The sequence below is a fragment of the Pecten maximus genome, chromosome 12 (assembly GCF_902652985.1).
Source record: "Pecten maximus chromosome 12, xPecMax1.1, whole genome shotgun sequence".
NCBI classification, from domain to species: domain Eukaryota; kingdom Metazoa; phylum Mollusca; class Bivalvia; order Pectinida; family Pectinidae; genus Pecten; species Pecten maximus.
In genome coordinates, this window is record NC_047026.1 from 14,196,417 (window position 1) to 14,224,257 (window position 27,841).

The following is a 27,841-nucleotide window of genomic DNA, read 5'->3' on the forward strand; positions in this document are numbered from 1 at the left end:
TGACGATAAATGAACTAGATAAAACAGAACTAACTTATCTCTGGCATGAAATTGCAGCTGATTGTTATACTTATAGTTTAATAGAAAAAAGAATTAAGGATGTGTATCGGCTAGAAATCATTAATAGGATTAATGGTACATCATGAGGAGTAGTGTATCAACATTTAATTGATAATTTTTATTTACAATTTTATCTAATTAACCCTATTGACAGTGTATATAAAAAGTTTTTTATCTAAAATAAGACGTTCGTCACATGATCTAAATATAGAATATGGCAGAAAACATAATGTTCCAAGGCTAACAGACTGTGCGCTTTTTCTAATTTAGAAGAAATTGAAGACGAGTATCTTTTTTTTTATTACAATGTCCATTTTACTCTTATCTTCGTCAAAATATATCAAGAATTATTATTACAGAAAGCCAATTGTTTCCAAATTAGTAAAAAATGTAAAAGAACTAAATTAAAGTGGTAAATTTATCCATTTATTTTTAGAAAAAGGACAGAAAAATTTAATAGTTGAATATTATTTTAAATTGTTAAACTATTGAGATGCACGTTTTTTTAGAATGAGCTTACAATATCATGTTGATCACTTTACGTTTTTCATGTAATTGTGCTGTTGAATATGAATGTTATGTTATTTTCACTTATGGGCCGATCAGGGAATAAAATGAACTTGAACTTGAAATATCGCGGGTCATGTTTTCGCAGAAGGACGCATTGGTCTCGATTTTCAGTACAAAGGTAACGTTGGGGTGTTCGAAACGGTTGATTTTCACGATCGTCCTAATAAGCGAAAATCGTGACAAAATAATCGTTTGCGAATATATGTTTGTTTACAGTAATATATTGAGTCATAAATGTGTAACAAGGCAGCTTTAAAGACGATATCACATCAGAACCGTCCGGATTACCTACCCATGTTTGATTCAATGTGCGTTGATATTTAACAAAGACTGCATTTGGGACAAAACGGCCACTAAAGGATTTTAGAACAAAATTTCCCAAATTTTATACCAATAGGGGGTCGTGTACCAAATTTACCAGGAATGTGTCAGTACATTTTGAAGGTGTGTGTAATAAATGGTGTGCACGTGAATGGTGAGTCGATGGAATATTATTGTTAAGAAAGTTTAGTGTGAAGTATGAATTGATTAGGGAGAGTATACACATTTGATGTTTTAAGTTTCGGTTGTACTTTAAAAAGTTTGTTGCTCGTCTCGAGAGACCAGCGTTGCTGCCATTTACTCTGAATGGCAGAACTAATTACAGGTTTGAAATCTGTATATGGTATTTTGATATTTGTTTGTTGCAGATTTAGAGCATGTTTTGCTTGGCGGTCAACAAGTTCGTTGCCTTTAATTCCGACATGGCTCGGAATCCAAATTAATGTTATTTTGCATTTTAAGATTCGAGATATTCGTAAAACAATGTTTTGTATGAGTATATTCTTTGGATCTCGTAATTGTAAATTACATCAACACCAAGTCGGAAGGATCGTAGAGAGGAAATAGTCCTCTCTCGGTTCCGTACCGGACACACATATCCTACTCATTCGTTCCTTTTGAAACGAGAGGATCCACCGGTGTGTTATGCATGTGATGCTCAATTCACAGTGGAGCATTTATTAATAGAATGTTCCGATTTCAAACACATTCGTGATAAATACTTTCGAGTCCCGGATATGAAAACCCTTTTCAGTTCCGTGGATTCGAAAACAATATTTAGCTACTTGAAAGAAATCGATCTATTTTATAGACTTTGATGTCTTTTACGTTACTCTCTTTGACGTTCTATTTATATCACAAAGTTCACATAATCTATTCGGACATATATATGTTTTACCATTTTAAACCAATTTCTTTTATCATAATGATCTAAATATACAATACGAATGCTTTTAAAAATGACAAATTTGATCTGATTTTAACTTGAAAAATAAAAATTGATAGTATATTGTTTGGCCCTAAATGACCCTAGTTGTCGATGGGCCGTAAAACATAAACAAACAAACAAACACATTTGATAGGTAGTAATATAAGAGATTGAAGGTGTGTGCCGACAAAAGAGGATGTAGTAGTATATATATATATAGTACATGTACAGGCGCAATGACGCAATGTGAAAGTGCACGTTGCCAGAGCAAACTTAAAAAAAAAAAATGGATATGACAAACATTTGAGGATGTCGAAATAAACACTCTCTTCATATTAAATTAGTCACCGCCAGCAATGAGATGCTCAGATAATTTGAGCAGGTACGCGTAATATGGATATTTATATTGATTCAAAAGTGCATGGTGATTTCTCCTGATATCTAAAAGTGATGATTTTTTTTTAACAAAGCTGTGTCCACTGCTAGGCAAACATATTTGTGTATACATTTCATTATTTGCTCATTATATATTATTAAATGAAGGGTCCAAGACTTACCAGTCTTAGTTTTCCTTACTCACGTTGCACAACTTTTATTCTGACGTCCGGAACTATAGGTGCACTCCAGGTTTTAAATTAGGACAGCCTTTACAGTTTCCGGTTTAGAGAACGCATGTTGTGAAAATGGACGGAGACGATTTTGACGATGAAGTGGAGGAAAAACAGATCGAGTTTCACGAAATGGGTTTAGATGACCGTATTCTTAAGGTATCGGCAATCCTCATGATTGTCTATGGGCTGTTGTTTCGTCCTTGAACCAAATTTTAATATCATATGAAAACCACCCCCCTTCGGTTGGTAAAGAGCCACTGCGAGTGATCACGGCACATACGTATCTATTTTAAAGTATTCAGCTGGTGTAGATCTTACTCGGGATGTGATAATATTAACCACCAATACCAATGGTTATTCTATAACATGTACTAGGCATGTCCTTGTGCTCCAGTATATGTTACTTTGAATTAGTATCCAGTTCTATCGCTAGGTCAGTCAAGACAACAAATGTGGGACAAATGTCACCAAAATTAGCAGTGTTCTGTCAATTTTGGAATCATTAACTGAACTTATGTAGTAAATTAATATTTGCATATCTCGCATTAGTGTAATATATATAATAATGTAATTCAATCCGGTAGTGCATATATATGTACATGCCATGTGTCTAATCACAGGCACTTGTATTTGGTTAACACCCAGGGTTAAAATCTAATATCTTTGTAGGTTATATATCAAGGATATTATATTTTAACTCTCTCTGTTGATCACTGGATACAAGTGCCTCTGGTCTAGTTTAGTACATTGAGTAAATTTTATTCATTATTCAATAAAGTTAAAATATCATGATAGAAAGCAGGATCCCTTTGGCTGGTCATTAAATAATAAGTACAAACAGTTAATTTACTACTGACTTTACATATACACACATTAGATAGAGCAGAGACCTATATACTATAGTATATAGGTTTTTAGCCCACCATCATCAGATGGTGGGCTATTCAAATCGCCCTGCGTCCGTCCGTCCGTCCGTAAACAATTCTTGTTATCGCTAATCCTCAGAAAGCACTGAAGGGATTTTTCTCAAATTTCATATGTATGTTCCCCTTGGTGTCTAGTTATGCATATTGCATTTTGAGACCAATCGGAAAACAACATGGCCGACAGGCAGCCATCTTGTATTTTGACAATTGAAGTTTGTTATCGCTATTTCTGAGAAAGTACTGAAGGGATCTTTCTCAAATTTCATATGTATGTTTTTCTTGGTGCCTAGTTATGCATATTGCATTTTGAGACCAATCAGAAAACAACATGGCCGACAGGCAGCCATCCTGGATTTTGATAATTGAAGTTTGTTATCGCTATTTCTGAGAAAGTACTGAAGGGATCTTTCTCAAATTTCATATGTAGACTCCCCTTGGTGCCTAGTTATGCATATTGCATTTTGAGACCAATTGGAAAACAACATGGCCGACAGGCAGCCATCTTGGATTTTGATAATTAACGTTTGTTATCGCTATTTCTGAGAAAGTACTGAAGGGATCTTTCTCAAATTTCATATGTAGATTCCCCTTGGTGCCTAGTTATGCATATTGCATTTTGAGACCAATCAGAAAACAACATGGCCGACAGGCAGCCATCTTGGATTTTGATAATTGAAGTTTGTTATCGCTATTTCTGAGAAAGTACTGAAGGGATCTTTCTCAAATTTCATATGTAGGCTCCCCTTGGTGCTTAGTTATGCATATTGCATTTTGAGACCAATCGGAAAACAACATGGCCGACAGGCAGCCATCTTGGATTTTGATAATTTAAGTTTGTTATCGTTATTTCTGAGAAAGTACTGAAGGGATCTTTCTCAAATTTCATATGTATGTTCCCCTTGGTGCCTAGTTCTGCATATTGCATTTTGAGACCAATCGGAAAACATCATGGCCGACAGGCAGCCATCTTGGATTTTGATAGTTGAAGTTTGTTATTGCCATTTCTGAGAAAGTACTGAAGGGATCTTTCTCAAATTACATATGTAGATTCTCCTTGGTGCCTAGTTATGAGGGCTGTTTCTGAATTTACACAGATTAGTAAGACTTAGAGGAAGGGAAAAGTAGAGAAAAGATCAATCTGACATGGAACCTATAAAGATCATTCAATGGTGGGCGCCAAGATCCCTCTGGGATCTCTTGTTATATACTATAGTATATAGGTCTCTGGATAGAGTAATTGCACAAACTTGTCGGCATCAAAATATTTTTATTGTGGTCTGTTTTGAATTATCAAAAGGAAAATTGATGGTAATATCCCCAGAAAATATGTACTTTGTGATTTTTGAAAGCAAGTCTACACACAGCAGCAATATGCTGAGCAGATGATATTTACATTGAATAGCAAATGCTACATAGATGTATAGATATAGCACAATTAGGTAATGAAGATTGCTTTTCGGCAATATATATATATTATATTTCAAAATTTAATTTAACATTTCTGTTGTGAATAATGAATTGGGGCCCAAATTAGGGGATCTTAAGGCTCACTGGATCATATATTCCCTCAGATAGTAATCATACTAAAAACTGACTTGGGTTTACTTTTGTATGTTTTTTTTACAGTCTATATCAGAGCTGGGTTGGTCCAAGCCAACTCCTATTCAGGAGAAAGCTATCCCGCTAGCATTGGAAGGTAAAGATATCCTGGCAAGAGCAAGGACAGGCTCAGGAAAAACTGCAGCTTTCTGTATCCCTGTCATACAGAAAATACTGGCTGCAAAAACTGTAAGTGCATTTACATGGCTCAGTAGTTCTTAGATCCAGGGATGTTCAAAGAGTTTCTTAATTCCTGTTCTTCAACCCTAGTTGATAAACCTGACCCCAGGCCAGTTTCATCAATATTCCTTAATTTGAAATTTTCCATTGCATTTCATAATTAAAATTTTTACTCACTTGTTCGATTGAGAAGAAAACCACTTATCTGAAAACTAGATGCACTTGTCGAAACCCTCAACCTTGTAGTGGAATTGATAAAAACAGACATACTTTTTTTGTAGTTGAATGGGTATGATATTCCCACATAATTAAATAAAGTGTTAAAATAATCACTATTTTTCATCACAAAGCTGTTGTTATGCCTAAATTACCATGTTTGACATGATTGTCCCATATTTTGCAAGGCTTAAGCCCAGGGGACTAGCTATAGTTTACTGAAAATGGGCAAAAGTGGTGGTGGGCTTATCCCCAGATAAGAGCCTCTATGCAAGAGGGAACATTTTTCACTATCATCTTGGATTATGATATGGCATCTGACAATATGAAGGGAGGTTTTTGGAGCATGGATGGTTGTTAAATTTTAACTCCATCGTGTGGTATATATTACATATTTAAAATGTATTAATGCAAATTAATTTGATTTAACAGACCAGCAAAGAACAGTGTGTGAAAGCTATTGTACTTACACCAAGCAAAGAGTTATGTGATCAGGCTTTCAAAAATATAATGGTAAGAAAAATAGCGAGAATCATTACATCAACATGTCATTGTATTTGTTAATGGTATGTTAAACAAAAACAAACAAACAAAACAAAAGTCATTGTATTCAACTTCATGTTCAGACCATCTCTGTGACCTTGCCATTAATATACTCATCTTTAGAGGCATCCCCACAGTCAGTAGACAGGATGGCTATATTTTGACTGTAAAATTTATGGACCATCCAACTTTTGACAGTAAAATTTATGGACCATCCAACTTTTAATGATTTCTTTATGTTGTATGATACAAAATTAGTATTACCTAATGTCGGAGGTGTTTATAAAGATTTACTCAGCCACATTAGGCGAGTATTTATTTACACAATAGAAAATATACACCAGAAAGATATACTTTCCAAAAAAAAAAGAGAAACTTGTGAAAATAATAAGACTTATGTATATGGATTTAATACTTGTTGTTGCTGGCATCCATGTCTTTTCTTTCTCCAGGCTTACTCTTTCCTATCGTTATTCATACTGGTACAATACTAGCCATTTTATGCTGACTCATATAGGAAAAAGATATCTTTATCTCAATAGAAAACCTAAAAAAACAAGTAACTAAAAGTTTTAGGTTTTATCAATAGAAATGTCATTGTAGAAAAAGCCCTCATTACAGCAGTACTTTGACTTGTTTTGTTATTTTTGATTCGCAGTCTTTAACCTCAAGTTGTTCCAGAGAGGTGAAATGTCTGGATATATCTCCACAGATGCCTCTTCCCTCACAGAAGTATGTTCTTCAAGCAATTGAGTCTATATTTCAAAATATAGATCATGTTGGCTATATCGGAAAAAAAATATTTACGAAAAAGTCTAGAATAGTTACTTCCCTTTAATAAGGTAGCACTACACTCAACACTATTTTTTTCTACTCAAATTCATATTTTCAAACAAATGTAACAATAGCTCTGTATAAATAAATTATATGCAATTCTCTGTATTTGAGATTGAAAATACCACAAAGTGTCATCAAATATATTATTTGATAATATATTTGATAACTTGTGTGATTAACTTATCAATGAGTTAGCAAGTTATACAATAAAGTATAATAGAAAACATCTTTGTTTTTCCAAAATTGTTATTAATGTATTAGCCTGAAAAGATTAATTAAATGCAAAACTCTTCAACTGAAATCAGGTATATAGGATCAATTCTATTATTAATCTTTCTACAAGAAATTCACTGTACTTTCATCTATGGCTTTTGGTAGCTGTAAGTATTCATGGCTAAAATGAGCTTTATAGCTTATGATCTACACTTAATGAAACATATATTAAGCACTACCGTAAAAATACCAATGCATTGGTCATTATTAGATCAAAATCGTATTCATACTGTCCACCTCAAACACAGGCCCATGTTAGCTGAGAAGCCAGATATTGTAGTTGCCACACCAACACGCATTCTTGCACATATCCGTGCTGGTAATCTGTGTATCAAGGATTCTCTGGAGCTGCTTATAATGGACGAGGCTGACCTTCTGTTTTCCTTTGGATATGAAAGTGACATCAAAGGCATTCTAGGGTAAATATAGACAATGATCAGTTAACCTTGTAAAAGTTTTTATTTTTGAGTAAAGCAAAATAGGAAAAAATCTGGTACAATGAAAACAAGTAACATGTCACACAACAAATATATATCATGTTGTTCTATATGACATTTCAAAAGTAGTTGAAAGTTAGAGCAGACCTTTTTCAGCTACAGGTAAGGAGGCCATCTGGATGCACTGTAAGGAGGGAGGGTGTAGTCCAAGAATGCCAGGATCTTTATTGACAGAATAGAACATCAATATAGGACTAAATGGGTGTATAGTGTAAATAAATATCTCATATGTCCAAAAATATAAGGTAGGTGTTATGTCACGCCCAATTTTATCTTATCTGTACTATAGTCTTAGCAGTTCCATACGGAGAGTTCAAAGTTTTAATGCAGTAGTGCTCTCTGGTCCTACACCAGATATGGTGTGTCAGGGCCGGAGGAAACTCAGGCTTGGGGGGTGGGGGGTGTTATTTATTGGGATGAGGGGACTCCCAGACTGTAGTTACTCCTCTTGTCAGGTTTAAAGCAGGACATCTGAGTTGATTTGTTTGCTTTTTACCTCTTCTGAATATGTTATTGTAAGATAACAGTTTGGCCGAAAAAAATCTGTCAGTAAGGTTATGATAATGTATTCTTCGCCTCAGTGTCAATACGCTTTGATTGTTTGTTAGCTAGCTTTATAGCCCCATGAACAGACAGGGTCATTTTGAGGCGAGGTCTCCTTGTAGTAGTTTGTGACTACCTCAATGAACAACATACAAGAGACCTGTTACATACCATCCAAAGCATTATGGGTAAAGTGTCTTACCCGAGGGGACAATGTTAACCATGGCAGCACAGACTGGCCCGCTTCTCAATTTCATGAGAAACACAAAGTGACACAGTAGAGAGCGTCAAGCCACACACCTGAGATCTTCACCTGAGGATATGTGGCCGGTACTCTGTCAGACTTTTTATCTGATGTAGGTGACAGAGTCACTGAAACATCGCTTGTATTATCCAATACTGGCAGTGGTTGTTTTCAAATAACTTTCTTCCTTTTTGCAGAATCATCCATTCTATAATAGGATTAAAAGCTTTAAGTGGTTCACAAATAAATCATTCCCAAACTTTTTGGAGAGGCTCAAAGCTTTCCAGGGACACTCTGTCCAGAATGATTTGTGTACTGGTATTTTTTTTTCATTCCATATACATTGTACATATTATTGAGGTAAGGGTGACACTGAAGCAATTTGTAGTTAAGAATATGATTGTACATTTATGTCACATTTCATTGTAGACACCTGCCCAAAATATACCAGGCTTTCCTGATGTCAGCCACTCTCAACGACAGTGTTAAGGCCCTCAAAAAGATGGTACTTCACAATGCAGTAAGTGTGATCAATGTCTTCACAAACATATATATATATATATACCTATATACTGTGAGGGGTATAGTTTTTTTTGCTTGAATAATTTCTTCATAATACCATATTCCTATTAAATGTTTAAGTGAGAATTGTTAATATTTGATAATGATATAGACTGTTTGGGTTATGACATGGACCATTAGCAAATCTGATAGAAAAAATCATGAAATATGCACAGACGTTAATTTTTTAATTAAGAAACATTTGATTTCAACAAAATGTAATTGAAGTTGAAATTTGGATCCAGTTTTGTTGGTTCTGTGTATTTGATAGGTGATATTAAAATTGGAAGAAGCCCAGCTACCAGAGGCTGCACAGCTAACACAGTACCACATCAAGTAAGTACACAATATAACAACCCTCTACTGGTGTTTGTAACATCATGTAACGTCTTCTAGTGTTTGTAAGCTGATCATGAGGTAAATAAGAACCTGTCTGAACCCCTGTATATAATTGTAGGGCAGTCAGGTGGCACAGTGGTAGCACACTTGCCTTTCAGCTATGTGGTCATTGTTCGATTACCTGATCTGACATGACAGGGTATGGGGTCACCTGTCTAACCACGTAGCTTTTTCTTGGGTTCTCCGGTTTCCTCCCACAGTAATAACCCTTGCACGCTTCCATTCAAGCCACCAAGCACGATTTAGTATAAGTTAATATAAGTTGTTTCGCAATCGTTGTAAAATGACTAATGTTCACTTTGTATATAATTGTAATTATACAAGTATTTAAATCTAAAATCTATCCTAAACACAATTTGTTTTATTCTGGATCTTCTAAACTCTAGGCGAATAGTCACACAGCCTATCCATGAGTATACATACATTGTACAACATTCTTTTCCTCCTTTTAAAGCCTTGTCATTGATACTCCAGAGTTCATGTTCATTATCCTTGTCTGTACCCCTCAAATATTTCATGGCAAAATCAGAGTGTTTGATTGGTGCCTGGAAAACCTGACTAATTGCGACAATCATGTTCAAAGTCGGTCATTTTAACAGTATGATGACCTAGAGATTTGTTTGATGCACTTGTAAGGATCAAGCTAGTCTTCCTGGTTTATCCCCAAGATTGGAGTGACTGAGCCTTTGATTACTTTATAACATACCAGAGTGGTGAGAGCTAACATGAAAGTAATCCCTGAAGAATTAAGAATGCATCATTTTCCAAAGATATTACCTAAAAGACAATTAAAACCATTTGAAATCCCAGGCAGTGCATAAATTAGGAAAAAACTTCCAAAAGATTGGCCACATATGTCGATTAATAACAGGATAAAAAAATCTAATTTACCAAATTAGAATTCTATCCTATATCAAGCTTTCTTTATAGATACAATTTGACTTGTTTAGTGATTTTTGCAAATCCAATTGTCTCCCTTGCTGGCATATTTTATTACAACATTATAAATATTGTTTTACATTTTAGATGTGAAGAGGAGGACAAATTTGCTCTTGTTTATGTACTACTCAAGTTGAAGCTTGTTCAAGGAAAAACAATAATGTTTGTTAATTCTGTCAACAAATGTTACAAGTAAGTTGAAAATTTTGCAGATTTTGAGAAAAAAACATGATGGTAAATTGTTTTAGATTTGTAGATCTTGTAGGTGTAGATTTTATTGATCAAGTATGCCTTTTAAGTCTGATAGGGATTTAAGTAAAACCAAATCTAGGATAGTCAACACCCCAGAAAAACACAGAAAATTGCAACCGATTCCAGATGTAGACCTCCAAACACATGAAAGAATTCACCATAACCGCCTAACGGTTGAAACATATATATACAATTTTCTTTTGTAGAAACACAACTGCAATGGATGTTGAGGTTTCTTTATTCCCAGACTTATGTTAACTACAGTATGTAATAAAATAAGAAATATTGCTTTACATAGGTAGACATTTCCTCTCAGACTGATTGTCATCCAGGTTTGTTATTCAGTACTTAGACGAAAAATTAACAGTAAAGATTTGTCTATATATACATGTCTGTTTATCTTTTTCAGATTGAAGTTATTTCCTAGAGCAATTTGGTATTTCTGCCTGTGTGTTAAATTCAGAGCTTCCAGTAAACTCGAGGTAATTAATCACTAGTCTTAGTTTCACTCATTTTCTGTGATAATGCAATCCTGGCTGTATATGTAGCATATATACCCAATATGAGGACTCAAGAAACAAAGAAAGTTCATGCATAATGGACACAAGACAAAATGTGGCTTATTATATGGGACTGATTTACTATAATCACTGCCTCCTGTAGTTCCTGTTTTAAAAATCTCTGCCTGTATTCTTTAGACCATTCTCATGCTCAAGTACGAAACCTCTGCTTAATGCAGCTTCATTAAAACTTTCTCAAATTATGAAATATCAATTTAAAAGTAAAACCTAAACAAAAAATAATATGATCACACTTAAAAATCTTTCCGAAAATCCTTCAATTTAAAAAAAAATGTATTCAGATATCAGATTATCACCAATATATTTGAGCCTAAGCACAAAATTACTGTACTTGAGCAGGAGTACGGTTTCTTTAATATGTGACCAGAATGGGATAGCTATGTTACTGAATAACAGAGCACTCTTTAACCATAACCAGATATGATTCCCTAAAAATATATATATATATTTGTGTTTTTACCAATTAAAACTAAATTATTGTTAATAAGATATCTAATTAAACAATGTTTAAAAAATATTTGTTGATCTGCTGTAGGTGTCATGTGGTGAACCAGTTCAATGACAACCTGTATGACTATATAATTGCCTCTGATGAGACGATGCTTGCAGAACCAGGCTCTGGCAAACTGAAAAAGTGTGTAGATTTGCAGTTTTTTTGTTTTAATTCTATACATGTACCATACCCTGCTGTCATAGTGTATATGGTGTGTTTACCTAAAATGTTGTGATATATTAAAAATGTATTAAATCTGATATGTGCTGTACCTATTGGCTATAGCAAAAACATAAAAAAAAAAAAAAATAACTTTATGTTACTCATTGACATGTAGAAATAATAACATAGCCATTGCCATATTACAAGGAAAAGCAAAAGTAAGAGGAAACATTTTTTTCGGTATTCATTCTCCATGCAAGTTTGGACAAATTGATGGATGCAACATTTTTCATGTGAACTTTTAATTAGCAAATCCATTTCATATTCATGACTTCAAGCTTATCATTTGAGTAAAATTTGTTCCAAACTATAATTTCATTATTATTATACAGAACTTTTTTTATGATAATGTTAGGGAACATAAGAAGAAGGATCGTGAGTATGGTGTGTCAAGAGGAATTGATTTCCAAAACGTCTCAAATGTTGTGAACTTTGACTTTCCGGAAACTGTCACTGCATACATCCACCGTGTGGGAAGAACAGCCAGGGGAGACAATCAGGGCACAGCCTTGTCTTTTGTCAGTGTGAAAGAGATGCCACTGTTGGAGGCAGTAGAAAGCTCGCTGTCAGAAACTTCAGGTAAACATCAATATGTAATAGGTAGTAAATTACTAGATTTCTTCAAATAGTGAATTACAGAATCTCTTCAAAAAATAAATTACAAGATTTAATTCATAAATTACTAAGATTACTTCAAAAAGTAAATTACTAGATTTCTTCCAATAGTAAATAACATGATTTCTTCAAATATTAAATTACAAGATTTCTTCAAATAGTAAATTACCAGATTTCTCCAGATGTTAAATGACAAAATTTCAAGTAATAGATCATTTTCTTGTTTTTTGTTGATAAATTACAGCCTTTAAGAAGTTCAGATTTCAGATTGATACAAAATGTATGAAGGCCACATTGCCTTTGAGAAGTTCAGAGCAGATAGTTGTTTAAGTATCACAAGTCATATGAAATAATTTTCATAGAGCATAGAGCTTATGCCATGGTGCGGCGTCCGTCGTCTGTCGTCCGTCCGTCCGTCAACATTTGCTTCAAATCGCTACTAGTCATAAAGTTCTTATTGGATTTTGACCAAATTTGGTCAGAAACATCCTTGGCGGATGGGGATCAGATTTTGCATAAATGATGACTCTGACCCCCAAGGGGCCTGAGGGGAGGGGCCCAATAGAGGAAATTGAGGCAATTCCTTTAAATCGCTACTAGTCATAAAGTTATGAATGGATTTGAACCCACTTTCGTCAGAAACATCATTGGGGGAAGGGGAACAGATTTTGCATAAATGGTGACTCTGACCCCCAAGGGGCCAAAGGGGTGGGGCTTAATTGGGAAATAGAGGCAATTCCTTTAAATTGCTACTTGTCATAAAGTTACGAAAGGATTTGAACCCAATTTGGTCAGAAACATCATTGGGGGAAGGGAAACAGATTTTGCATAAATGGTGACTCTGACCCTCAAGGGGCCAAAGGGGCGGGGCCTAATAGGGAAATAGAGGTAATTCCTTCAAATCGCTACTAGTCATAAAGTTATGAAAGGATTTGAACCCAATTTGGTCAGAAACATTCTTATGTGAAGGGGAACAGGTTTTGCATAAATGGTGACTCTGACCCCCAGGGGGCCAAAGGGGCGGGGCCTAATAGGGAAAGAGAGGTAATTCCTTCAAATCGCTACTAGTCATAAAGTTATGAAAGGATTTGAACCCAATTTGGTCAGAAACATCATTGGGGGAAGGGGAACAGATTTTGCATAAATGGTGACTCTGACCCCCGAGGGACCAAAGGGGCGGGGCCTAATGGTGAAATAGAGGTAATTCCTTTAAATCGCTACTAGTCATAAAGTTATGAAAGGATTTGAACCCAATTTGGTCAGAAACATCATGGGGGGAAGGGGAACAGATTTTGCATAAATGGTGACTCTGACCCTCAAGGGGCCAAAGGGGCGGGGCCTAATAGGGAAATAGAGGTAATTCCTTCAAATCGCTACTAATCATAAAGTTATCAATGGATTTGAACTCAATTTGGTCAGAAACATTCTTATGTGAAGGGGAACAGGTTTTGCATAAATGGTGACTCTGACCCCCAAGGGGCCAAAGGGGCGGGGCCTAATAGGGAAAGAGAGGTAATTCCTTCAAATCGCTACTAGTCATAAAGTTATGAATGGATTTTAACCCAATTTGGTCAGAAACATTCTTGTGGGAAGGGGAACAGATTTTGCATAAATGATGACTCTGACCCCCGAGGGGCCAAAGGGGCCAAAGGGACGGGGCCCCATAGGGGAAATAAAGGTAATTCCTTTATATTGCTACTAGTCATATTAGTCAAGTTATAAATGCATGTTGTAAACTCAGAGAGTCTGGACTTCATTATTTCATTAAAGCAGTTGGGATCCCCATACTATAACCATATATATCATTGTTTGAGGTTAACAAACAAAAGGAATTGAACATGAACATTATTTTGACATTTGGTCAAATCCAACCAGGTGAGCGATACAGGCCCCATGGGCCTCTTGTATTAGTACAGGCCTGTAGAGTAATTTTATGTTCCTGGAAAACTTCGGCTTTTCCTCTTGCAGATTCTATTTATGCAGACAAGTCTAACTTATACAGGGTTTCAAAATTATTCATGTTGTTAGCTGGCTTACAGAAATTTCAGTTTTTGAGTTTTGTCTGGAGATCTCCTACATTTTCTGTCAGTTTCTTTCCAGTATTTGATTTTTATCTTGAGATGCTTCATTTTTCAACTGATTTTTTTAAAACCTGGCTTGTTTTATAATCATGATATTAATATGTGTTTAATGAGCTGGGGACTACTTAAGTCATTAAACATTGACTTTCTAGTGAAAAATGCGTGTTAATAGCATGTCACCTATGAACCACTCATAATGTGAAACAAATCTTCTTTCCATGCAAGATAGTATATAAATACTATATGACGTTATATGAGTGTATATTGTTCTACCCTGTAGTATTCTTTTTGGTTTCTGTAATGATGTTCAGGTGTCAAATATCCAATCTAATTAAAATCTAGATGGTCATGTTCACTACGTTACATGAACATCTAACAACATCCCATAAGGTGTCACGTCAGGATGACCTTCTTGGATTAGCCAATCAAATGACTACTTCCAGAATCTTGGAAGTGAATTGTATGTGTCCGAATTAGCATGACTAGAATACATAATCTGTAAATTTATTTCAAGTCATTTCGCCCCAGGAAGCATAAAGCTACATATTTATACATGATGTGACGAAATGGTTTGCTTCAGAGGGATGCTGTGACGAAATGTTTTGCTTCGATGACATTGACAAATTGACAATTCGCCCAGAGAGTGAAATACACATATCTCAAAGGTCATCAGAACGTGACCCCTTATGGGATGTTGTTAGATGTTCATGTAACGAAGTGAGAATGACAATCTAGATTTTAATTAGATTGTCAAATATCTTTCTGTATATAAACATAAGAAAATTGCTTCAATAGAAAATATTTATTGATTAACATTTTTCAATTTCAGCAAATGGAGAATCAGTATTCAAACCTTATAACTTCAAGATGGAGGAGGTAGAAGGCTTCAGATATCGAGCCAAGGTACAGAAAATGTTAAACACATTAAGGTTTAAATCATTTATAATCATTCAGTTGTTTTTTTCTACAAATAAATGTGTTTCTTCGAAATAACAAGAAATTTAATCAACATACAGTATACTGGAATGAGTTTTTTTTTTATAACTAAAAGAATGGAAACAGTTGCTTGAATTTTATTTATTTTAAATAATTGTGTTTTATTGTGTTTTGATTGGTAGAAAAGACCAAAATACCTTTTAACTTGATGATACAACTTTTTGGAATAGTTTGTAATTACTATTGATTGCAGGTATAATTTATGTGTAACACTTAATATCTAATGTAAATATTTGGGAAAATCTTAGGATGCCATGAGAGCAGTGACAAAAACGGCCATCAAAGAAGCAAGACTCAAGGAGATAAAACAAGAAATATTGACCTCTCAAAAACTCAAGGTATTGCTTGATGTAGTTTTGTAGATGACTTCCTTAAATGAAAGACTAAGCTCTGCAAGCTGGTAGGTCCTCAAGTTATGCGGACTTATGTAGGTTTCCGTAGACGTAAAGTTAAGTTTTGTGTACTTGTAGCTAGATTCAATAGACTTAAGTTAAGTTGTGTGATTGTAAGTTCTTAGTCTAAAAGTTAAGTTGTGTGATTGTAAGTTCTTAGTCTTAAAGTTAAGTTGTGTGACTAAGTTCTTAGTCTTAAAGTTAAGTTGTGTGGTTGTAAGTTCTTAGTCTTAAAGTTAAGTTGTGTGGTTGTAAGTTTCTTAGTCTAAAAGTTAAGTTGTGCGGTTGTAAGTTCTTAGTCTTAAAGTTAAGTTGTGTGACTAAGTTCTTAGTCTAACAGTTAAGCTGTGTGACTGTAAGTACTTAGTCTTAAAGTTAAATTGTGTGGTTGTAAGTTTCTTAGTCTTAAAGATAAGTTGTGCGGTTGTAAGTTCTTTAGTCTTAAAGTTAAGTTGTGTGGTTGTAAGTTTCTTAGTCTTAAAGATAAGTTGTGTGATTGTAAGTTCTCTTGGTCTTAAAGATAAGTTGTGCGGTTGTAAGTTCTTAGTCTTTAAATTTTGTGTGGTTGTCAAAAAGGTTGTTATAGTCCAGAACCTAACTTTCTGTTTTTATTGCTTTTCCATGGAAGAGATCAGTTTACATTCCAGAATTGGATCTTTTCTGCTCATGTACCATACTGTATGATAAAGAAATGATTTTGCTATAATCAATAATAGACAGTAGTATAGGCTGTCAATCCTGTAATTATCAGACGTCTTATAGACTGTAACATGTATGTATGTATAGTTTTATGACAAACAGAAGGCCGGATACACATGGGAGATATTTTCCTCAAAAACACCATCCTCTTTGACAAGTAAAGAGCTTTACCTTTAATAAGGGACTTAGGGACATGAACAATTTGAGGTTTTGTTTAAATATATATATATAACTGGATTTTACTATCTGTATAGATTTATCATTCAATGACAATTTCATAAATTCCTATTTTTATTTCTAGTTTAGGTATTAGCAAAAATATTGTAATTTTGAAGTGTTTTGAATAAGATTTGATCTTATTAAATGAACTCAAGGAATTTATTGTATAATACTTATGAGGATAGAAAAATGACAAGATGTTATAGCCATGTGTGGTAACTTAATATACTTAAATAATTGTATCTTTGTTTCAGTGTCATTTTCAGGATAATCCAAGAGATCTCCAGATCCTTCGACATGATAAATTCTTACACACTGTCAAAAGTCAGACACACATGAAGAATGTTCCAGAATATCTGGGTAAAGTGTTTTGTTTACAGGTTAAATATAAAAAAGAGATTAATATTTCAGAACACCTTGTTTATTGGTCAGTAACAACATATTTGTACAAACTAAAAGCTAAGATCAAAACAAAAAACAGAGAACAGAAAATTTTGCAATCATATGGATGAAAAATCATTAAAAAGCTTACTGAGTATTGTTAATAAAAGCAATACAGTATGTCCTGTACTGGCCCCTCTACCTATATTACACTTTAATGATATATAATGGTGATGTCTTTTGGTTTGTTTGTTTCCTGGGCTTATTGCTTCAGTGAACAGCCAGTGTCATTTTGAAGCCATATCTCCTTGCAGTTGATGTTGATACTACTAGTAATCTCACAATGACCTTGCCCCAACAACCATGAAACCGAAACTTGTCCCAAATATTATGGTCCTTAATCTTTCAAGGAATGAAGTCGCATGAGGGCTAACATTGAATATTAACAGTGACTTTGAAGGAACAACCCTGACACTCATACTTCTTAAAGATGTAACCCTAAACAAGAATCTGAAGTTTGATGCAAATCCCTTAGAGGAAGCCTCAAGAGCCTTTCTTAAAGAAGTAGCGATGACCTTGACTCAACAACCTTGAAACTCAAATTTGTCTCAAGATATTATGGTCTTTTATGATTATGGGGAGTTTTGATAAAAATCCCTCGAACAATGACGCTGCTAGAGCACTCTGACCAAACATCTCTGAAATGCAAACTTGTCCAAATTATAACGACATGTGAGCCCATACCCCAAGTGTGAAGTCCCCGTTACAAGTAGTGTAGGAGAGCGAGTCACACAAATTTTTCTCTGCTATAGATAAAAGTTCAAAATGTAGGACAGGTCTGAGTGACCTCTTGAAACATGACTCACTCCCTCACCAAGATGAACCCATACCCAAAGTTGGAAGTTTCAGTGATAAGTGTAGAAGATAGTGCCCGGAACAAGTTTTCTTTGATGAAGGTTGAAGGTCAAAATGTACAATTCAAGGTCAGTGATGTACTTTTGAGACACAACACACTGCCTCATCACGGTAACCGCTACCCAAAGTTTTAAGTTCCAGTGACAAGTAGTTTATAAGATAGAGCCCGAAATTAAAAAAATTTGATGTAGGTTTAAGGTCAAAATCTACATTTTTAGGTCAGAGTGACCAACTTTTGGCACTGCTTGACCAAGGTAACCCATACCCCACGTTTGAAGTTTCAGTGACAAGTAGTGTAGAAGATGGAGAATAAACAAACTAGTGGCCAGACGGACACCATGCACAACTTTATCCCCTTCTCTTCTGTCGTTCCCAGTTGTGGGACTAATAATAATAATAAGAATGTCTGAAATATGACATTAGGTAACATAAGACATATAATCCATTGTATAAGGACTGTGATGGTAAAACTCTGTTATTGCATTTCAGTTCCCCCAACGCTGAAAAAATTAGGACACCGTGGTGGCCAAGAGTCAAGGAAACGGTCAAGGGCTTCAGATTATACTGGACCGTCGCGTGGACAAATAAAGTACAGGGTAAGAATCTCCTAATCTACTGGATTCAACTAATGGATATTGTTATTGGCAGTGAAAGATAAAAAACACTGATATTAAAACTCATTCTGTTTCATTTAATAGTCTAATAATTGTTACAAACTTGTATATTTAGCCCACCATTATCAGATGGTGCTCTGTTCAAACCACCCTTCGTCTGTGGTCTGTCTATAAACAAAATCATCACTATTTTCTATTTTTGAGATTGATCAAAAAACAAGATCACTGACACACGATCATTTTGACTCAACAGTTGATGTTTGTAACTGTTATTTCTCAGAAAGTTCTTCATGGAGTTTTAACATCAGGATGCCTTTGGCGATTATGTTTAATATAACTAAACAGCGACTGTTCGCAGTTTCATATTTATTTATATGTTGCTAGAATACGCAAGAAATATCAACAAGAATTGAAGCCAAGTTGTAACAAACTACATTGCTGTTTTTCCTAAGGATTCTATTAAATAAGATTATTATTTGTTTATTTGAAAAAAATCTAATGATTATGATCCGTGACTGATGTACTGGTGTGTTGTTTGTCAAAACTGTATGCCTATTTACCATGTATATCCGACAACGCAACCGCAGTTTTCTATCGGAGTTAAAATATTTGCATTTTCGATGTTACTAGGGGTCATAAAATAGATGTTTGCTAGGCCTAATTAACATCTTATACAGTAGTATAAATAAAAAAACTTGTACATCTTGGATTTTATCTCTGGTTCTACATGTAATAGACCGATTTGTCCTTCAGTTGATTTTTTTTTCATAATTTTACAAGCAGCTTTACTGATTCAAAAGTATATCAGTAATGTTCCACAAGCATTAAAGAAATAGGGAAAGAACTAAACTCAGCTATTGGAAAATTGTCAGTAGATAAATATGTTATAGAATAGGAATAACCAGATTAAGACATTTCATCTGATACAAATGTAGCTGTGTGACTATAAAATCCAGTTTTAAATTTCTTATTATATGACCTCAGACCCTGACATTTCTCAGGGCCTTTGGCCCTTTGATTATTTTCTCAATTTTATTTGTAAAGCTTGGTTCTACATGCCAAACTCTTATACAAGGGTTGAATTTATCATGTTCATGGTACCGAAAGATTCTATTACCCTTGAATCGGAATTAATTCAATATACCACCAGTTCCACTTCTATGCTTGAGAATACTATTAGAAGCACGATATATGAATTACTAGATACAACGGAAACATGTAAAAACGTGTTTACATTTGGGAAAAGATGAAGATGATTTTGTTTTATACTTTGTTACAGAAAAAACAGGACGATCCACTAAAGAGTTTTGCCTTTGCAGGATTAAGTGGGAAAAAGAAAAAAAAGAAGTGACTTTTTGTATCCACAATGTTAATTTTTTTATGAATAAATTTGTTTTCAAAAAATGCCACCAAATGTCCGAGCTTCGTTGCTAAAGGCGATGTATTCAGTACTGTGAAGGTATTAATTTTGGTGCATTCAAATTTTAGTTCATTATCAAATTTTAGTGCAATATCAAATTCTAACAGCTACAAAAACCAGAGGTTGAAATGACACCCCTTTATAATAATATAGGACTTATAATGAACTCCAGGGGTGTCATTTTTACCGAATTTTAATCTAGCACCCAAAACGTCTGAAAATACACACTAGGGAATGTCCAAATACATGTAGACTCACAAATTCTCAGGTCCTTGTGACAAAAACAGTATATTGAGCATTTAAATGGCACAATCCTAATTCCGAGCGATTCTTCCAGCTTCATGAAAAGCACTAAAATCACTGATGCAATGATCCTCTTCAAACGTGTTTATTTGAAAAATATTTATGTTGAAATTGCTTTTAACTTAACCTTAGTCTCAAAATACATAAAACTAGTCTTTTGTTGGTCGAAACCTGCTTTTACAGACTATTACCTGAAGGGAATCCTGTAGGTGATGACTTGAGATGAATTTAAAAACTTTTAAAGTTATCTTTTATTTTAGAAAATCCTAATAAGTCGCTTGGTCTCTCTCCTTAATCAGTCCATTATCATCAAATGTTGGGCTGTTCTTATCGCCCAGAGTCCATGGGCCGTGCAACCATCTTACGTTATCCATTTCAGCCCTTGAACAATTCCTGTAATCGCTATTTCTTGAGAGGTACTGGATTGGCCTTTCTCAAATTTCATATGTGGGTTCCCCTTGTATTACACGAGTGTTGTACATTAAAATCACTGACAGTCAATACAACAAAGGAAAATATTAACTATAGATTTATAAGGAGAATCTTGACAAATATTAGGACGTCAATGCAAGCATGTATTCGTGAATCTGTACTGCGAGATATTATTTACAAAGCTTAGGTTTTTAAAAATGCAATTTAGCCTATTTCATGATTCAAGCTCGTTTAAAAAAAGTTTAGCACAGATTTCAGATTTAAGCATGAGAATGGTTTCATGAATAGAGGCCCGACTGTTCTGGTAGGACTTATATTTTCACCCCTAACTTTTACTAATAAAGCAGTTAAACTTGATAATACATACTCATCAAAAACGAAACGTTAACACGTTTCCCTGGCATATACCTCTAAACAAGTAAAAGTGTTTTTGCAATACAACGACAAAAAAAAGAAACAAATTGCCCTAAATTTCCAGCCAGATTGCTAAAATAATTTAACCGTGATATTTAGTACATGTATCACAAATTTCTTTTGGTTATATTAATTTAGCTCCGTGTTCCCCACAAAAGATGCTCATTCTGCTATTTGATTGGTGTCCAATAAAAAAAACTTGACCAATCGCTAAGATCACATAAGAGCGATTCAGCGATACTGACCCAGAAAACAAAAGGGTGACAGTTGAAGTTTGGTACTACAATTTCGTGAAAAAGAATTCTTAGATTTCATTTGTCTCGAACTTCTTTGGTCCTTAGTTCTACCCATTTGATTTTCAGAAAGCAAAATGGTTGACTGTTGAAGGTTAGCTTTTCTACTTCATAGAAAATTCTTCTCTGATGTCTCTACTAGATTTCATATGTATGTTCTCCATGTTATCGTATTCGTAAAGTAGAGAAAATATCATACATAGAACAAATAAACATCATTCTATAGTGGGTGCCTGGATCACTTATTATTTGTTCTTCTAGTAAAGAATACCGTCGTATTCAATTTTCAGTTGATTCTGTAGTTATGGATACCGTCGTATTCAATTTTCAGTTGATCTTTTAGTTACGGACACAGTTGTATTCCATTATCAGTTGATCCTGTAGTTATGAATACCGTCGTGTTTTTCGGTTTTAATCATCATCTGTAAAAACATAAGTTGTAGAACGAAAAAACAAAAAATAATTCCTTTTAAAACAATATCATCTACGATCTGACACCTGCTATAAAGGCCATCTGTAATTGTAGTAAAATAGTAAAGGATACATTTTGGTTCCCGGTGTAACACAGTTGTGTATGTACCTCTATATAAAAGCAACTTGTCTATACAGTCACTTTGCTCCTTTGAATGACATAATGGACAGGTTTGACAAGAGGTGGGGGTGAATTTGCCCCTAATTTAACCAATTTTTAATTTTTAAGAAAACGAGAAACAGTTTTGAAGGTTTTGTACCATTAAAGGCACCCTTTGAAATATGCTGATCGTACATTTTCAATCTGAAAACCTGTGGATTTCAATCCGCATTCGAAAGGGAACAAAACCAATTTTAGCGCAATAGAACCTATAATTAGATCCACCGTGGCTTCTAGTGCGAACCCTGGTTTTGACAAAAGCACCTTTTTATAAGCTTGCTCTTGCAAATGCTCTACAGTTCAATTTTTACAGTCGCAGTTTCTTAACGACCTCCTTTTAGAGATTATTCACCTCTTGGCAGACAATGCTTCACGTAAAACTATCTGATCATGTACCAATGAAACCCACACAGTAACAAATGAATAAGTAATGTTGGATTTTAATTATTTCACGGGGCCATACCTTGGTCGTGCACTGGTAATTGAATTTGTCATACCACATAAACTGGCACATTTTAAAATGGCGCTTCACGCAGGTTGAAAGTATTCATAGGCAAAATGCAAGGTCAAACATTATTGATTCTTAACGATGTACACACAGAAAAAAATACTAAACGGGATTGCAATAACACATTCCGTAACAAGGTATAAACATTTTGATTATATAAATAGAAGGCATGACAATACATTTACACAAATCACACTCATAGTTCCAACAAATCTTAGATATAAAACTCGTGCATTATCGTTACTTGTACAATTATGTAACATTCAAATCGCCAGACAATGGCTTACATATTCTTTAATTTCTAACATTGTTTAGTCTTTTTTAATACAAATATTACCTATTTCAGTTCAAATTGTTTATTTATGGACCAATGTTGAGTCAGTATTTTATTAAGTTATATAAGCTACACAATAAACCTTCGTTGGAACCACGAATGTAAACAAAACGAATATTGTTATATATCAGTAGTACATAGAATTCTGCGAAGTAGTTTGTACTAGAAAATAACAACGATTGGTTCCTCAGCTATTTTAAAGGCGTTAAATGAGTAAACTTTATTAAATTTTATTGGAATACTATATTAGTATTAACTAATTCTGATCATTTATACTCGTCTCTAGAATTTAACGTGTTTTTACAGATGACAAAAAGTAGATGGAAGTGTTTGTTTATTAACTAGATATTTCACCGTTTTAAAAGGCTTGTGTTCTCCTGAATTATGATTGGTTCCATTTTTAGCTCACCGGTTACGAGTAACCGAGAGCTAATGCTTTCAGCCCGGCGTCCGCGTCGGCGTCGGCGTCCCACCGCAAAACTTAAAAGTTTTTGGAGTAAGTTTTTGGAAAGCTTGTAAGTCCAAAACTATACACCTCGTGCCCTTCTAAGTTGGTTTATACATTCTTTAGAGGTCTAGGAATGATGTTATGGCAAAATTATGCAGAAAAAAATTGTGATTTTTTCGCATTTTACCATTTTGTGGACTTAACTTTTTTGGCACCAAAACCCACTTTAAAGTGTTTGGAGTAAGTTTTTTGAAAGCTTGTAAGTCCAAAAGTATACACCTCATGCCCTTCTAAATTGGTTTATACATTCATTAGTGATCTAGGAATGATGTTATGACAAAATCATGCAGAAAAAAAATTGCGATTTTTTCGCATTTTACCATTTTGTGGACTTAACTTTTTTTGCACCAAAACTCACTTTTTTTTGCACCAAAACTCACTTTAAAGTTTTGGGGGTAAGTCCAAAAGTATACACCTATCACCCTTCTAATTTAGTTATACATTCATTAGAGATCCAGGAGTGATGCTGTGGCAAATCATGCAGAAAAAAATTGGCATTTTGGCATTTTACTATTTAGTGGACTTACTTTTTTTGACACAAAAACTCACTTTAAAGATTTTGGGGGTTAGTTTTGAAAAGCTTGTAAGTCCACACCCTTCTTATTTGGTTTATACATCCATTAGAGGTCTAAGAGCAATATTATGTGACATACAATTTCAAAATGACATGCTTATACCTACATAATAAATTAATGCATAGTGTGATTGCTGCCGCCGGTGAGCTTTCGCAGTCATTGATTGCACTTGTTTCTTATTGCCATAGTTAGATAATATTATATAGTTCTTATTGTCATAGTTAGATAATATTATATAGATTTTATTGTCATAGATAATATTATATAGTTCTTATTGCCATAGTTAGATAATATTATATAGATCTTATTGCCATAGTTAGATAATATTATATAGTTCTTATTGCCATAGTTAGATCATATTATATAGTTCTTATTGCCATAGTTAGATAATATTATATAGTTCTTATTGTCATATTTAGATAATATTATATAGATTTTATTGTCATAGATAATATTATATAGTTCTTATTGCCATAGTTAGATAATATTATATAGATCTTATTGCCACAGTTAGATAATATTATATAGTTCTTATTGCCATAGTTAGATAATATTATATAGATCTTATTGCCATAGTTAGATGATATTATATAGTTCTTATTGCCATAGTTAGATGATATTATATAGTTCTTATTGCCATAGTTAGATAATATTATATAGTTCTTATTGCCATAGTTAGATAATATTATATAGTTCTTATTGCCATAGTTAGATAATATTATATAGATCTTATTGTCATAGTTAGATAATATTATATAGATCTTATTGCCATAGTTAGATAATATTATATAGATCTTATTGCCATAGTTAGATAATATTATATAGATCTTATTGCCATAGTTAGATAATGTTATATAGATCTTATTGCCATAGTTAGATAATATTATATAGATCTTATTGTCATAGTTAGATAATATTATATAGATCTTATTGCCACAGTTAGATAATATTATATAGATCTTATTGCCATAGTTAGATAATATTACATATAATGAATATAGTTTGCTAAAATTGAAAATAATTTCATGTTACCTGGATCACATCTGAATGTTGTTGAAGTCCACGATCCGCTTTGTTGACACGTTATTTCAGAATTCCCCGAACCTATATACCCGCCTTTACACGTGTATGTTCTCTTCCCTCCAACCAAGTTAGTGCCTGGCAATACAACAGCGTTGTTCACTGGGGCTGGATTGCCGCATTCTAAATGTAATGACAACATAGTTAAATCTCTAAGCTAAAATATATTTAAAGACAATCTAGGTCTTGTATGTCTTACAAGAAGCCCATGGTCCTTTACGGTCAACTGAGATATTCCAGTCATTCTGATCCTTTTTGGCCCCGTCAGTCTGGCCAATATGCTCATATAAAAAACTGTCATCCTATACTGATGATTCTAACCAAATTATATTTATTCCAATAGAAGTTCAACAAATGATATATCAAAACTGTTTTCCCTATATGAACTATATTAAAGTTTACCCCATTCACAGGTGCCAACGTGGATCCCAAGGATTCATGAAAACTCCTTAAGACCCTTCTATTTATGAAGAGTACTGGATTCTTACTGGTTTGGATATTGAGAAGATATTTAGGTCACCAGAGACGAAGTATCAAGTAACCTATTCTAATCGCCTTTTGTCCGTCGTGCGTTGTACATCTCAGGTTTGATGACGGGGCCAAAAAGGATGAAGGATCAAGCATTAACTGAAATATTTTAAAACTTATGTGACTGTTAAGGCGCATTGGCCGCCTGTTGCGATTTCAGTCAATTTAACCCTTTTTCTTTGCCACTCAGTCCTCTGGAGCCTGGAATAATATCATTCACAATTTTGGTTGACATTTGAGAAGAAGTCTAAAATGTCAATTATTTATGAACCGTGCGCATGGCGGACAACGCACGATGACGGACAAAAGGCGATTTCGTCTCAGGTGACCTAAAAACCTAGAGGAATTTTTGTTTTTGCACCGCTTATTACGTGATAATCGCATAATGATAAAAAATGAATTAAATAATTTTGTTGAAAAACTGTAAACTTCCTTTATTTTACAGTAATTGCGAAACAAGTTACTTAACTTATAATAATCACTTTTGTCGTGATCGAGCAGGTGCCACCATGCAATACTAATTTTGTTATTGAAAGCTACCGCGGTTAATGGGCTATAAACATACTTGTAGATACATCCAAAAATAATCGGATAATATGGTTGTATTGAGAGTCTAGTGCCTTTGGTATAATGTATTTTTGCGCCGTAAATCATTATAGAAAAAAAAAACACAATTATATTCCAGCGATATAAGATTATCGCTATTTGAAAGTATGCATAAGCAAAATAATTCGGTTATTTTTTGTGATGTTTTTGTTGTGTATCATTTGTTAGGAATTGAGGAAATACATATTAAATATTATCATAATTACCATTACAGCATCTAAAGTCCCAATCTCGACATTGACAAAGACAACTCAGTCAAACGCTAACTGAAGGCACAAGTCACTGCTTAGCAAAACAGTGTAGTTGTAGGGCACATCATTACTTACTTGTACAATTAAATGTCGGAGTTGACCAGATTCCTGATGGCAGACACGTGAGGGTTGCAGGCCCTCCGACCAGACTGTATTCGGTCGAGCATGTGTATGTGTAGTTACCACCGACAGCTATGTTTGGATGTGCTACAGCAGTTATCCCGGGCAGATTTGGGGGAATACCGCAACCTAGAATACAAGGGCATTGGTTTTTAAGTTGCTAAAGTTTTGTAAAAACGCTGAATTATCTTCTAGGACTCGTCAGTTACGCTCATGACATTCATACATATGTGGAATTGATTTTAAAACTCTAACAGCTTTAGTATATTAAATGCCGACAAGACTAACTGCAGTTCATGTACTCAAAGACATATTCAATCTGAGACATATTCTGCTGGAGAATTCGATCGAACCACTTAATTGTGAAGCCTCGAATGCGAAAGGCCATTTATCAGCATCAACAAAGGAACAGCATTTCAGCCTCCGTTATTCAATACTGGCTGTGAGCCAAATTATAAAGAACATACACAGCCATGCCCTTAAAATGACATAATCACTAACATATGTTTCTTTGTTTGTGCGGTTTATCGCCCCGTCATCGCTCATGTTCATTTTACGGCGGTGTCTTCGCCAACTACTACCTCACTGAACAACATACGGAAGGCCCACCCCATGCCATCCAGAGCAACTAGGGTAACGTGTCTTGTTCCAGAACACAACCACAACAGCACAGCAGGCTTGTCAGCTTTCCGATAAACACAAACGGACACAGGTAGGGAGCGTTGACCCACGCATCTAGGATCTTCATCTGAGGTTTAGTGGTCGGCGCCATGTTTTCGCTTCTCATAGACTGTTTCGCTGTCATTAGGGGATCTCGATAGTTCAGTCGGTAAGGAATAGATCCTTGGGTGTCATTTAATACTTTTTTTTTCTGGAATATGTGTTTATTTTAGGCGATGTAGCATAATCAACATATGTCCTTGATGAAGCAGATGACCACTGCCCTATTCAGACATTTCTGAGAGTTTCTATCTTGCCTATTTCGGAACTTCAATAATTGATGTGCTCAAAGGAGTTCAGTTAGCGTTTTATTAAAACACACACGTGTAGTTTAATAAATCTCATATCATTTTATTGTTTATAAGACATCTTCATTTTTGCCTAAGTTTGTCTTTGTGGGCCGGTGAGTTT

At 34.5% G+C, this 27,841-nt stretch overlaps 1 protein-coding gene across 1 annotated transcript; it reads left to right on the top strand.

Annotated features, from left to right (window-relative positions):
- Nucleotides 1–2,524: 2,524 nt before the first annotated feature.
- LOC117338757 (probable ATP-dependent RNA helicase DDX56) lies at nt 2,525–20,116 on the top strand. Its single transcript, XM_033900073.1, has 16 exons — nt 2,525–2,646; nt 5,043–5,204; nt 5,844–5,924; nt 6,613–6,686; nt 7,313–7,483; nt 8,778–8,868; nt 9,181–9,245; nt 10,335–10,439; nt 10,916–10,981; nt 11,616–11,714; nt 12,151–12,374; nt 15,321–15,394; nt 15,736–15,825; nt 17,052–17,157; nt 18,583–18,689; nt 19,987–20,116. The coding sequence occupies exons 1-16, from the start codon at nt 2,563–2,565 to the stop codon at nt 20,056–20,058; spliced, it is 1,671 nt and encodes a 556-aa protein (XP_033755964.1). The 5' UTR covers nt 2,525–2,562; the 3' UTR covers nt 20,059–20,116.
- The last annotated feature ends 7,725 nt before the right edge of the window (nt 20,117–27,841 follow it).

Excerpts from the sequence above, each read along its gene's own strand:
- LOC117338757 (XM_033900073.1), top strand. The coding sequence starts at position 2,563 with ATGGACGGAGACGATTTTGACGATGAAGTGGAGGAAAAACAGATCGAG. Across the intron at positions 10,982-11,615 it reads GAGCTTCCAGTAAACTCGAG|GTGTCATGTGGTGAACCAGT; the intron begins GTAATTAATCAC and ends GATCTGCTGTAG. Across the intron at positions 15,395-15,735 it reads GCTTCAGATATCGAGCCAAG|GATGCCATGAGAGCAGTGAC; the intron begins GTACAGAAAATG and ends GGAAAATCTTAG.